General features: G+C 42.1%; 2 protein-coding genes across 4 annotated transcripts in view; one reads left to right on the top strand and one right to left on the bottom strand.

The window, feature by feature from the left end:
- The window catches only part of wnt3 (wingless-type MMTV integration site family, member 3), a 29,693-nt gene extending 25,275 nt beyond the window's left edge, over positions 1 to 4,418 (top strand). Inside the window, exon 4 of the mRNA XM_022218794.2 lies at positions 994 to 4,418. Coding sequence (XP_022074486.1) covers positions 994 to 1,473 — 480 coding nt within the window. The 3' untranslated portion in view covers positions 1,474 to 4,418. The remainder of the gene's footprint in view (positions 1 to 993) is intronic.
- Positions 4,419 to 5,051: 633 nt separating this feature from the next.
- Positions 5,052 to 13,368, bottom strand: part of LOC110968816 (vesicle-fusing ATPase-like) — a 38,620-nt gene continuing 30,303 nt past the window's right edge. For all 3 annotated transcript variants that reach the window (XM_051939490.1, XM_051939492.1, XM_051939491.1), the window contains 3 exons: positions 10,143 to 10,198; positions 9,865 to 9,937; positions 5,052 to 6,115 (listed from right to left, as the gene is read on the bottom strand). In XM_051939490.1, the coding sequence (XP_051795450.1) occupies positions 9,907 to 9,937; positions 10,143 to 10,198 (87 nt within the window). In that variant the 3' untranslated portion in view covers positions 5,052 to 6,115; positions 9,865 to 9,906. The remainder of the gene's footprint in view (positions 6,116 to 9,864; positions 9,938 to 10,142; positions 10,199 to 13,368) is intronic.

Below are 13,368 nucleotides of genomic sequence, written 5' to 3'. Positions count from 1 at the left end.
GCTTCAGATCTAATCCAAGTCATTTGATATTTAGCAACTGTTGATTCTCTGTAAAATTTTCCCCAAATAATACGAGCTTCAAGTGGGCGTACTCTTACAGTTTAATATTGACCAGAGAAGGCAGGCATTTCCATGGTGGCATCAGGGGGCATTTTCGTAGTTTAGCTAGTAAACCTGCACAGTGACAGAGACTTTCATGAGGTTTAGTGACATCTACAAGCAAACAAGTGTTAATTTAAATGGGGGATAAAACAGGACAGTGACCCTTTATGTCAAGAGGACATCAAATTTCAGTTTTCTTTTCATATTTACAAGGAAAAATAACTGGAAACAAAGATTTGGGACAATAAAGTATGTCAAAACTCTTGGGACTGGTAAAGTGAGGTAGTGATTGTGTATTGCAGTGTACCATCAAATTGTTGTTTTTACAGCTTTTATTTCACATGTTTGATTAGCAAGAGGTGCAAATAAAGATTGAGAACAAAGTTTGTTCCAATACTGATGGTTTCAAAATTCCTGTGACAAATAAAAAAGCACCGTGATATAAGACTTCGATGAGGCCTGCTTGGACTAGAAAAATGATTATTTAATACGGCTGGGATAAAGTAGCGATCTGATATCGCAGTAGAACATCAAATGATCATTTTTGTGGCTTTTCTTTCCCATTTTTAAGTAACAACAGGTGTAAACAAAGGTTTTGGACAGTAAAGTTGGTGCCAGTACTGACGATTTCAAAACGCCCTTAATCAACAAAGGAGCACCATGACAGAGACTTCTATGAGGCTAAGCAAACAAGTGTTTCATTAAGCTGAGATAAAGTACACAACATCTGACAGTTACTTTTGTGGAAGTTTTTATGTTTTCAAGTGACAACAGGTATTAAGTATTGGGTATAAATTGGTGTCAAAGTGATTTTAAAATCCTGTGATCAGCTCTGATCTTAGGATCCAGTCGGGGACATCCATACTAACAAATGTTTTCTGTGTTTCTCAGACCATCCTTGACCACATGCACCTGCGCTGTAAATGCCACGGCCTCTCTGGAAGCTGCGAGGTGAAGACGTGTTGGTGGGCGCAGCCAGATTTCCGGATGCTGGGCGACTACCTAAAGGACAAGTACGACAGCGCCTCAGAGATGGTGGTGGAGAAGCACCGCGAGTCTCGAGGCTGGGTGGAGACCCTGCGAGTCAAGTACGCCTTCTTCAAGCACCCGACCGAGCGCGACCTGGTCTACTACGAGGGCTCGCCCAACTTCTGCGAGCCGAACCCGGAGACGGGCTCGTTCGGGACGCGCGACCGGGTCTGCAACGTTTCGTCACACGGCATCGAGGGCTGCGACCTGCTGTGCTGCGGCCGAGGCCACAACACCCGAACTGAGAAACGCAAAGAGAAATGCCACTGCATCTTCCACTGGTGCTGCTACGTCAGCTGTCAGGAGTGTGTTCGCGTCTACGACGTGCACACATGCAAGTGAGACGAGGTCTGAGCTTCTAGACAAACTGACTGCTGGACCTTCGATTCCCCACCTCCTGCACGACTTCCCTGCTTCCCCTGACACATGACTTGCACACACTCTGAAATATATTCATCCGCACACTCTCGGGCCCTAATGGGTAATGGAACATCAGAAATGGATACTTCTATACATTTTTTCGTACACACCCTGCACTAGAATCCAAACCACTACGCCGATTTCCATAATCTCTGACCAGAATGTGTCCTGTGTTGACCCGACTGGTAGTCCGGTCCACTCTTACGGGAAGAAGTTGTGCCACTTACCCCCCCGGTGAGAACCCCTTCCCCCTTTTGTCTTTATTTATTTCCCCCCTCCATGCCAGCACAATGTTTGTGGCATGTACAGTAACACTTTTTACCTGTGAGATTAATGCAGTAAAAAAAAGAAAAAGAACAAAACAAACAAACAAAAAAAAGAGACTCTCTTTGCTTTTGAATAAAAAGCATCTTCTAACTAACACCTCACTTCTCCGGCCAGTCTGGCTGGTTTACCTTTTGTTGTTGTTTATTTTTTAAAACTAAACCAACCTCTTCACCTTCACTTAGTCTTAAGTGATACTGAACACATCGGCAGCCCCAGGAAACCATCACTATGTAACTACTGAACTGAACTGAAAGCAGCAGGCAGGCATTGGAAGTCCTGTCTTCTGCAAACTACTGAGCTGATCACATCCTCAGTGTTGCTCCTCCTCACTGACTGACTCTACTGCACCAGTCAACCGGGAAGCCTGGAAGATATATGCTACCGTCTGATTTTATAGCCCCGCATTTCTGAAATATTACCATTGGGCTGGGACTGGAGGTATGCAGGAGGGGACATGCTCATTCCACTAACTAACAACCCTACACATGTATATGTATGCACTATTCAGTTACACATAACTCCAGGTGGTAAAAATTTGTTGTTTATGCGAGCAAATTCTTGTCGGTTTGCAAGCTAGCACTTCTCATGAATGACGGCTTTGTTACTGCGTTCGGGCACCTGTAAAATTGCTCAAGATTTACACAAGTGTGACGCAACACACCACTCAAAACTTAAAAGGAACCGGAGAGAGATTAGCGCTCAAATCACAGCAGCAGCTCACCTACGGCTGTTTATGAATTTATGCATCAAACTCCAGCTTTAGCATGTTTACTATTAATTCTGGTCTTCTTTTCTAACTCTCCGTGCGTTCATCGGGTCCGTCTTAGACTTTTATTACTGTAAGAAGGAAAAAAAAGTAAGAAAAAGGGGGACATGTGACGACATGTGGAGACCAGAGGGCAGAGCGGGATCTGATTGGCTGTCACATCCATCCTTCCTTCCTTCCTTCCTCAGTGTTTTCCCCGAGTTAGACAGTTGTGGTTGATTTATGAACTTGTATTCTTGTCAGCGCACTCCATGACACTCCCGACTCGCTGCTTTTGGTTTTGGTCGACTTTGGAAGAACAAAACAAATCGGCATATTTCTGAGGTCTAGATGTAATTTCTAACAAGAGGGATCGGGTTCAGGACAGAGGGGACTTCAAGTTGGTGCGATTCTGAGAACATTTTTGGGAAACTTCATCAGGAGCTGGATGATGCATGCGTGCAAGATGTGGGTATTTGTGTGTGTGCACGATGGCTGCCAGTGACAAACAAGAGAATGGAAAAATGGATGGATGGATGGACGGCTAAGCTGGCTCTTCACTTCAATGCTGGAACAAACCGCGAGAGGTTTCCACACGACATGTTCTGACAGTCCCACCTGCTTCCTATTAATTATATTCAACAACAAAAACACGAGTTACCCGGTAGTGTACAGGCTGTCCTCTCTTTGTGACATAGCGTAGCATTTGCGTCATCTTCTCCTCAGCCCTCCCTACCTGGGCCTACCTTTCTGTGTCCCACCTACTCCCTTCTTTCCACTTCTTCCCCCCCGCTATATCCAAAGTTTTGTACAAAATGTTTTAAAGTGAATAATTCCCTTTTTATTTTATAATCGTAAATGTTATGTTTTTATAAATATTATTTATTATACAATGTATATATCTGTATGACTGAACTAAGATTATATATTTGAAGAACAAAAACTTGTCTCGTGCTTCTTCATCCATTCACATCTCGTTCACATTTAAGGTTTTCTGCACAAATATCCCAACAATGATCCGACAGAGTACTGTGCAGATCCATTTGATTCCTCTGCACCACAGAGCTCCTCTGTTTTCCAGAAACTATTAAAATCACATCACCGAGCTTCACTATAGCAATGGATGGTATTTTCCTTCATTACCGTGAACGCACAACGTAGTTTATTTTATTCCCTTTGACGTACGCCCTCCTGTTGCTGTAAATACTCGCTCCAAACACCAAATCCACCATGTTTAACCACGCCTGACGTACGTCAGCGGGGTTACTGCATTCGCTTCGGTATCTGGCTGGGTAAGTATGTATGTCCGGTCAGATATCTCTGCAAGTGCTGAAGTCAGGATAATCAAACTTGGCACTGAAGATCAGTTTAAGGTCCCCTGCTCAGTTGTGGAGTTAGAAGTCAGCAGATCAAGTAGGAAGGGATATACGTAGGATAATCAAAATTGATACAGAGTATCATGCATGGGCGTGGTTCTGCCCTCTACTGGGGACTCGTCTAGTTGAGTCTGCGGCTGAGGATATTCCCAGACAAATGTGTTTAAATGACGCAAACGCTGCACAACGAGGAAAATGTGCAACAACACTGTTGAATATGACAATATGTGGCAAACACTGAGTGAGCATCGGCTGCACAGTTTCAGTGTTTCTGTTTAAAAAGCTGCACTGCTAACGAAGACGCCGAACGCTGAATAGCCTATATTGACAGGGAAAATGATCAAAATAAACTATGTATATACGCGCTTTTACTGAATAAACTGCACATGCGTACCCACTCAGGTAAACAAAGCATTAACGTAAAAACAGACACTAGACTATAAAAAACAGGTAAACCACCCGTTGTTGCTCAAAAATGCAAAAGAAAAGCCACCAAAATTAGGATTTGATGTTCTACTGTGTGTTCCCAATGAGCCCAAAGACCCAAAAATAGAAAAAACAAAATACTCCTCTCGTTTCTGTCCATGCAACATTTACAAAAAAACTGATAAAAAAAGGGCACATGATGGGAAGTTTGAAATATATTTTTAGAACCATCTTTTTCAGATTTCTTTACCCCTTTGACGCACAGGGTGTGTCAAGAGATACCCGTTTTCCATTTGATTAGCATCATTTTTGACTCATGCAGTGCATCAAAGAGTTAAAAGTATATTTGTAACTTGTTATAAAGATTTACCAGTTCCACACGCAGGCTAGGAAGCTTGTAAAGTATCGAGTAGCACATTCACATGGTTGGTTCTGATGTTTTCATGGGATTAGTTAGCACTAAGAAAATAAAACTTAAGCCTCAATATGACATATTCTCAAATAACTGGCTGTTAAGTTGCAACATACAAGAGCACTCGACAGAACTAGCTATTATTTATAACGAGGTGACATAATCATGTCATAATAAAAACACTCACATTCACAAATGCAACATTCACAGCTAATAATTCACCAGCTTTGGTTCATATTTATTTCATTTCACGTACAGATAGAAAAATGCCGCAGCAACACAGTTTCCAGTTTTAGCGTCGCCCTGAGGAGGAGTTACCGACACCTGAAACAACATTTTTCTACTTGGGGTTACACTGGAAACCTGCAGCCAGTGAATTATTTCCCCTGCGGCTTCCATAGACGAGCTGCTCGGCTGGCAAACAGCAGACAATCAACTCGGAGGGCGACCGCAAATATCTGAAAAGGTTCATCTCATTAGAAGCTGCAGAATGTTTTGTAATTAGGAGGCGATTATGGGGAGGCGTAATTATGATAAATGTTATTCCAACAGGTGAGAAGAACACGTGTTTTGTTTTTGTTTTTTTCTTTTTAGAGGTAGCAGAAGTGTTTTCATGTGTAGAAAATTAATTTTGCTTTTGGACAAACTCAGTATCTGAAGTAAATCAGGATGCATATCATATTTTGCACATCGTGTACGGAGCCTTAAAGCAGCCTGAGTAACTTCCCTTTAAAACATCCCGTCGTTTATTTGATCAGTAATTATGCATACAGATGTTTTATTGTTGTTAGTACTAGAATTAATTTATTCGTACACTAAAAAAGTGAGAAACAAGCACAATAATAATAATAATAATACATTTTTAAGACATAGAGCCACCATGTCATGGAATGATCACATGTATGCATACAGATAAGGCCTTCAGAAGCAGTATTATATTTAGTGTTTGTGCATGCACGTCTACCCGCCATGAAGGCTGGTTTTTCTTGATTTTTTAAAAAATGTGTACATCCATAGAAAATCCCGATGGAGCGCTAGGGGCATCACAGAGAGTTTACAGCATTCAGGAAGTGCAATATACACAGATACCACAAACCCTGGGAGTTTCTCTTCATAGTGCTGAAGACGTGGCCTGGTTGGCGTCTGCATAAAGCTGCAGAGCAGAGAGAAGCGCTCAGAGCTCCGGGGATGGGAGGGAAAGGATGCAGAGAGAGATGGAAACTATCTCTCGCTTGCTTCCTCCTGCCAGCCTCTTTTCAGGCTTCCGTTCCTCAGCAACTGAGTGAAGAGAAGACAAATAAAAGTGAGAAGAGACAGGCAGGCAGAGGAGACATGCTGCCACAGGAGAGCACCTGTCTAGTCGACCTATTTATAGGAGCGCTAACTATACCATGAGAGGCAACGCGCCTGCTGCAAGTTGGAAAGTTGTTGGAGGCGTTTGATGTTTTTTATCACCCAGGGCAGGGCGTCCTCGTGGGCTCCACTTCTCCAAGCAGCATTAGCAAGTTAGCCGCAGAACTTTATGAAACTTTACTGTCCGTTATGAATATGCATAGATAGAGGTATGTAAACAAGACAATACATTTACTGTTGCACTTCATCATGGTGCCAACATAGGAGATCCACACATTTATAAAATTTCTACATCTTTGTGGTTTTTGCAATAAAAACAGTAAAATAAAACAAAAATAAAAACAGAGTCATCATCGAGTTATTAGGGTTCAATCAGTCCACCATTAATTATGTGACAAAATACGTCATATTGGATGTACAGACCTACTGGGAAGGGCTTAATCCTGTGGCTTCACTGCTAAATTATGTTTTTTACATCGTACGTGTGCGCTGAAGGTTTGAAGGTCGGAGTCGTCTGTTTTCATGGAATATTAAAATGTGATTCAAGCTTCATCTTCATTGTTTCTGTTATTTTACACAACATAAGTATATTTCAGTGTTTACCATAATCACTTAAATATTAATTTAAGTATCAGTTGAACAAGAACTGGTGTTGTCTTTCATGAACCCAGTTAAGCAGGCAAACCCAAAAAACACCTGTTAAACTGGCTATACGTAGCCAGAAATACCCAAAAATGATATTAAATGAATAGAAAAATATCTCTACAAATACAGAAGGCAAAATCTTGCCTGTAGAGTAAATACAAAGCAAAAACAGTCAGTTACCTTAGCATAAGAAACAGCTGGGAAACACAATCCATCCACAGGGGATCAAGCCCCCAAAGTGGAAGCCTCGTCTGATGCAAAGTGGTCGTTTTGTGCATACTGGTCGTTTAATTTTGAAATATATAGACACTTTTTCTACGGTGGCCGAGACCCGCCATCGCTGCAAATAAAACAAACGCTGCAAATAAAAAGAAACGCTGCTGTAAATAAAAAGAAACGCTGCTGCAAATAAAACAAACGCTGCAAATAAAAAGAAACGCTGCTGTAAATAAAAAGAAACGCTGCAAATAAAAGAAACACTGCAAAAAAAGAAACGCCGCTGCAAATAAAAAGAAACGCTGCAAATATAAAGCCACAACGGAAGTGGATTACTGAGGATTATTTTGCCGATACACCGGTGTGAGAAGAAGACGACGAAGAAGAAACAAGAACAGGAGTAAGACTTGAAAAACGAACGAGAAAGTAAGTGAAAATGTCTGTTTAATGTCACTACGTCTAATTTTTAATGTGTTATCTGGTTAGGCCATGTAGCCCCAGGTTTGAAGGTTTGAAGTTGAACTGGAGGATGCCGGTGTGTTGTTAGCATCAGTTGTTTCCACCCGGATGTGTTTTCGTTCCGGAGTCATTCATTCTGTCCGCTCGGGCGGACGGGCGCCGGCGGCGAACGATGGTTCGCCCGGGGCGCAAATCTAGCCAGGACCGAATCTGTGTGTTTTTTCTGGGGTAGACACTGCTCTGGAGTGAGAGCGTGCAGTGGAACATGTTACTGTGTTTTGCTGCATATTGGAGTAAAGTTACCAAACTCGATTGTCCTCTCGTTAGCCGAAGCTAACAACACACCAGCATCCTCCAGTTCAACTTCAAACCTTCAAACCTGGGGCTTCATGGCCTAACCAGATAACACATTAAAAACTAGAAAAGCACTCGGAGAGCGCAGACCTCCGCCAGGCCATCTGTCTGTCTGTCTGTCTGTTTACAGCATAACTCAAAAAGTTATGGACGGATTTTCACCATTTTTTTACAGAATGTCCGGAAGAGCAAAAGTACCAATCGATTAGATTTTGGAGGTAATCCAGATCACCGTCTGGATCCAGGATTTTTTTGAAGGACTCTGTACAATTGAGATGGCCTTCAATTGTACAAAGTCCTTCAAAAAAAATAGACAAAGACAAACAGACAAACTCCGATGATTACATAACCTCCTGGCGGAGGTAATTAGACGTAGTGACATTAAACAGACATTTTCACTTACTTTCTCGTTCGTTTTCCAAGTCGTACTCCTGTTCTTGTTTCTTCTTCTACTTATTCTTCTTCTCACACCGGTGTATCGGCAAAAATAATCCCCAGTAATCCACTTTCGTTGTGGCTTTTTTATTTGCAGCAGCGTTTGTTTTTGTTTGCAGTGTTTCTTTTTATTTGCAGCGGTGTTTCTTTTTATTTGCAGCGTTTGTTTCATTTGCGTTTGTTTTATTTGCAGCGATGGCGGGTCTCGGCCACCGTACTTTTTCTGCTTAAAAAGACTACACATACTTTGCGGGAAAAATCTAAATATTAGGATGGTCTATTTTTACGATTGCAGCACAGATTTCTGTTGTACAAATGCAACACTTGATGCTGTTCTCATACTGCTGAGGCCAGTTTCTTTGAGTAGCGTTGCAAAAGTCACTGTTTAAATGGTCTGCATGTGTCACGCCTTCAGTATCGGCATGGCATTCAGATGTTTTATATTGTTCTTGTAATACCAAAATATCAAAAAAAAACTGTTGTTTTACAGTAAATTCCGAGCTACATAGTGCCTTCTTTGCTGTTTGTATGCTAAGCTAACCAGCTGCTAGCTCAACCTTTATATCTTCCATGCAGACTTTTTCATCTAACACTTCAAAAGCAATTATTTTGATGAAACTAACAGAAGAAATATAAAATAGTAGAATCTTTATTACAGAACACTGACTGAAAAATATAAACACAGCATGCTGTAAGTATTAATAAATTCTCTTCAACGTACAGGAATAAGTAGTGGTTGTTCCAACGCATCTCTTCTACAGAGTGGACTTCATGAAATAACCAAATATATTGGAAATGATAAAGGCCAGATGGAGAGTGGGGACACAGAGCAGATTAGGAATGAGTCGCACTTCAAAGAGTTAACGAGGATGTCGATGCTGCTTTCTGAATGTTGTTGGACGTTGGAGATAGGATAACATCATCAGACATCCAGAGCTGTCTGAAATGATTTCTCCGTGTGAGAAATGATGAAGTTGTGGACATTCAGGCTGCAGCTCTAAATAAAATGCAGAATCAGCCATAAAAACACGTTGTTCTCATCTTTCTTTTCTCTTCTGTGGTTTCATTTCATTTGAAGAAAGCTGCATTTTAAGTTAGGCTTTCATAGTGATGTGAAGCACGGTGGTGGCAGCATCATGATGTGGGGATGCTTCTTGCCAGCAGGCCCTGAAAGTCTTGTAAAGGTGGACTTGGACCCTGGATTTTAAGGTGGTCTAGAATGAAACCATTTGAATGCTGCGTTTATATTTTTGTCCTGTGTAAAACAGTTAAATGTGGGTTTTGCTTTAGATGCATGTCAACAACTTCCTAAATTGTCACTTTAATGCAGATTAGCTGTACATTTAGTTTGCTGAAGGCGAGTTATTTTATGCATTTTCAACAACAAGGCTTAGTAACACACCTTACATTCTTTATTATTCTGTGGTTTGACTTATTTTGGTGCAAAAACTTGCACTTTAGGAGTGTAAATGACTGAACTGAACTCACACTTCACAGTTAGCTCCCCTCACCCCTCGAAACGAAGATGACGAGCAGAAAATTTAGACGTTTTGCTGCAGCCTTACCGTTGAAGGATGCCTCTATTTCACTACGCGGCTCCACTCTGTCTAGATTGCCACAAACTTATTAGAACCCAGCCTGCGGGAAACAGAAAGGAAAAGACAAAATGTGTATTATCAATCACACTCGCGCGATGACCACTATGTAAACACTTTAGTGCTTCTGACTAGCTTTTTCCCCTTTTTCTCCGCTGGTAAAAGTGACAAATGTGAACGCGGTGTGGAGTGTTCAGTGTCACCCAGGAGTCAGTTTTGGGAGCAAGAAACAGGAAAAGAATACTTACGCTCCTTCGTCCTTCAGTAGACTCAGGAACTTGCTAACTCTGTAGTCGGGATCCATCTAAAAACACAGACACATTACTTATTAGCGCGACAGTCACGCTTTCTTTTTAAATGGTGCCAACAGCGGCAGGTCCTGGAGTTCAGTTTGCAGAAGAAGGGGAGGAGAATAGGAAGTAAAATTAATGTCGACCTATGCAATAACTTACAGTGCATCTGGAATGGCCTGTAGCGACTGGAGTTAAGACATGAGAGCGGTCGGGGAGCGACGTTGGAATGAAAAAAGATGAAGCGAACGCAGCGAGGGCTGAGCGGCGCGGCTGCTCGCAGCATGTCTCGGCAAACACAGGTTCATACTTCTTCAGGCTCGGAACGGGGTGTGTTTGGGGGGGAAAACGAACGTGGCTGCATTTGTGCATACCACAGCAATTACACAGCCTCGACAACACAACGCAGACACACAAGAGGAGGACGAAAACACCATTCTTAAGATGCTAACATTGGCTGGAAAAGCATCCCAACATCAAGCTGTTTAGTTGTAATCTATTGTAGCCCAAGTATGAGACAAGATTTCACAAAGATTGCTTGAAGCTGAGAAACAACAACAAAAAAAAGAATCAATGCTGCAAAAAACCCAACATACAGTGAGGTCAAGCTCCAAAAATCACTTATGCAACTTAATAGCATGTTTTCTTTGCCCTCGAAAGTCACAAAAGACAACCCCGGTCGCGCTATAAATGGAAAAATGGGGTTACAAACTCCTTTCACTCGAGCCACCACAATCACAGCATTCACTCGTTCGGCTTTGGTCGATCTGACGTGGAAATTTGTGCAACTGTTTAGACAGATCTGACCCACAAGGGAGGTGAATTGCCCTCAAACAGGCCTGTTTAATAATCCCAGCTACCTCATTTTCCTATTCAGACACAGCAACAAGAAAGTGTGGAAAAACTGTAGCGGTGCAAGCAAAAGTAATGCATTTCAATTCTTATTGAAGTACTACAATATTAGCTTCAGAATACACTCAAAAACTGAAAGTTAAGGTGCATTATCTCACATTATAATTATTGATGTATTAAAGTGTTAATAAAGGCCAAAGTTAATCCAAGAAGCATCCTCACATCATGATGCTGCCACCACCGTGCTTCACATCATGATACTACCACCTCAGTGCTTCACATCATGATGTTGCCACCTCCGTGTTTTATATCATGATGCTGCCACCTCCGTGTTTTATATCATGATGCTGCCACCTCCGTGTTTTATATCATGATGCTGCCACCACCGTGTTTTATATCATGATGCTGCCACCACCCTACTTCACATCATGATGCTGCCACCTCCGTGTTTTATATCATGATTCTGCCACCTCCGTGTTTTATATCATGATTCTGCCACCTCCGTGTTTTATATCATGATGCTGCCACCTCCGTGTTTTATATCATGATGCTGCCACCTCCGTGTTTTATATCATGATGCTGCCACCTCCGTGTTTTATATCATGATGCTGCCACCTCCGTGTTTTATATCATGATGCTGCCACCTCCGTGTTTTATATCATGATGCTGCCACCTCCGTGTTTTATATCATGATGCTGCCACCGCCCTGCTTCACATCATGATACTACCACCTCCGTGCTTCACATCATGATACTACCACCTCCGTGCTTCACATCATGATGCTGCCACCACCATGCTTCACATCATGATACTACCACCTCCGTGCTTCACATCATGATGCTGCCACCACCATGCTTCACATCATGATACTACCACCTCCGTGCTTCACATCATGATGCTGCCACCACCCTGCTTCACACCATGATGCTGCCACCACCATGCTTCACAGTGGGGATGGTGTGTTTGTGATGATGTGCAGTGTTTGGTCTCCAACAAACGTAGTCTCGTATGATGGCCAAAAAGGTAAATTGTGACTCGTTTCTGAGGTAACACAATTTAACGAGGTTAATGATCGTTTCATATTGCTTTACTACCTAAACTGTTGTGGTTAGAGCTAAACAATGTACTACAAAACAGTTTTATCATGCAAAAGAAAACCATTATTCATTTGGCAGCTTGTCAAAAGTGATAAAAGTACAAGTCTCTGGTTTACATCCCTAAACTTTCCAAGAACACCACATTTCAGGGAGCGATCTATGATTTACCTCCACTTTTTTGCAGAATCAATCAAGATGATTATCCTCGTGTTTTGACAGGATCAATGGCCCTGTAGGCTCTCCAAGTAAATCATCTCGGGTACAGAGCGAACCAGTTCCAACAGTGAGATAGAAATATGCACAGAAACACAACTTCACGGCCAAGCCACAAAATGAAGGTGAGAAGACATTACACCTCCCGCTCTTATCTACATAAATACAATCGCTGTGCTGCAACGTAGCCAAGAATCTGCTATGATTTGGTGGTCTATGTTTTCATTTTTGTTTCCAGGCTCTAACGTACGTCTGCCCCCAGCGCTGGCCCCGATGAAGACTCATCTTTATTGATTTTGCTCTTAAATTGTCGGTATACCAAACCATGAAGTGTGTAAGAGTGTTCTTATGAGCAGCGTTCCTCTGACTCAGAACACATGAATGTAAGCTGGAAAGCCGCGCAGAAACATGGTTTCATAAATATGAATGTACTGGATCTCAACCGTTTAGAGGACGGCTTGTGAACCAGAAGACGGACTGGATCCCTCCGCTCAACAAATCATCGGCAAAGCCACACAGTTTTTCATTCCAGCTCGTGGATGACAGTTTTTTGTGCCTGACAGACAGATTCTGTTGACTGCTGAGAATGCCGGCCAGATGTTGAGGAAGAGGAGGGACAGGCAGCTCAAGCTCAGACCACACTAATAGAAAAAAAAAAAAAAGACATAATGCAGCGCCTGAGCCAATTTGAAATTTGTGTTTTGAATAAAAATTGGGAGGTGATGAGTGAGGTTGAAAGACAAGGCTTCCTCGCGCTTCACAACATTTCGACACCTAAGTCTACTTGACCTTTCTGTCATCTAGAAACACCCGTGGACACGGAGCAGCAACAGCTTTATGTTTAACACAAGGACATAGCCGATAAAAATGTGTTTTTATTCTGGATGTTACAGAAAAAAACACATGACTTGAAGTCCATGCTAGTAGCTCTGGAAGGCTGTATATCTGACAGGACTAACCCTGAACAGTTTCCTGTCACTGTGAGCTCATTTTTCGCTGCAATATAAAGTCCTGTACCTCGA

Source organism: Acanthochromis polyacanthus, chromosome 19 (assembly GCF_021347895.1).
Source record: "Acanthochromis polyacanthus isolate Apoly-LR-REF ecotype Palm Island chromosome 19, KAUST_Apoly_ChrSc, whole genome shotgun sequence".
NCBI classification, from domain to species: Eukaryota; Metazoa; Chordata; class Actinopteri; family Pomacentridae; genus Acanthochromis; species Acanthochromis polyacanthus.
Note: the sequence above shows the minus strand (reverse complement) of the source record. Positions and strands in the feature narration are given on the sequence as shown.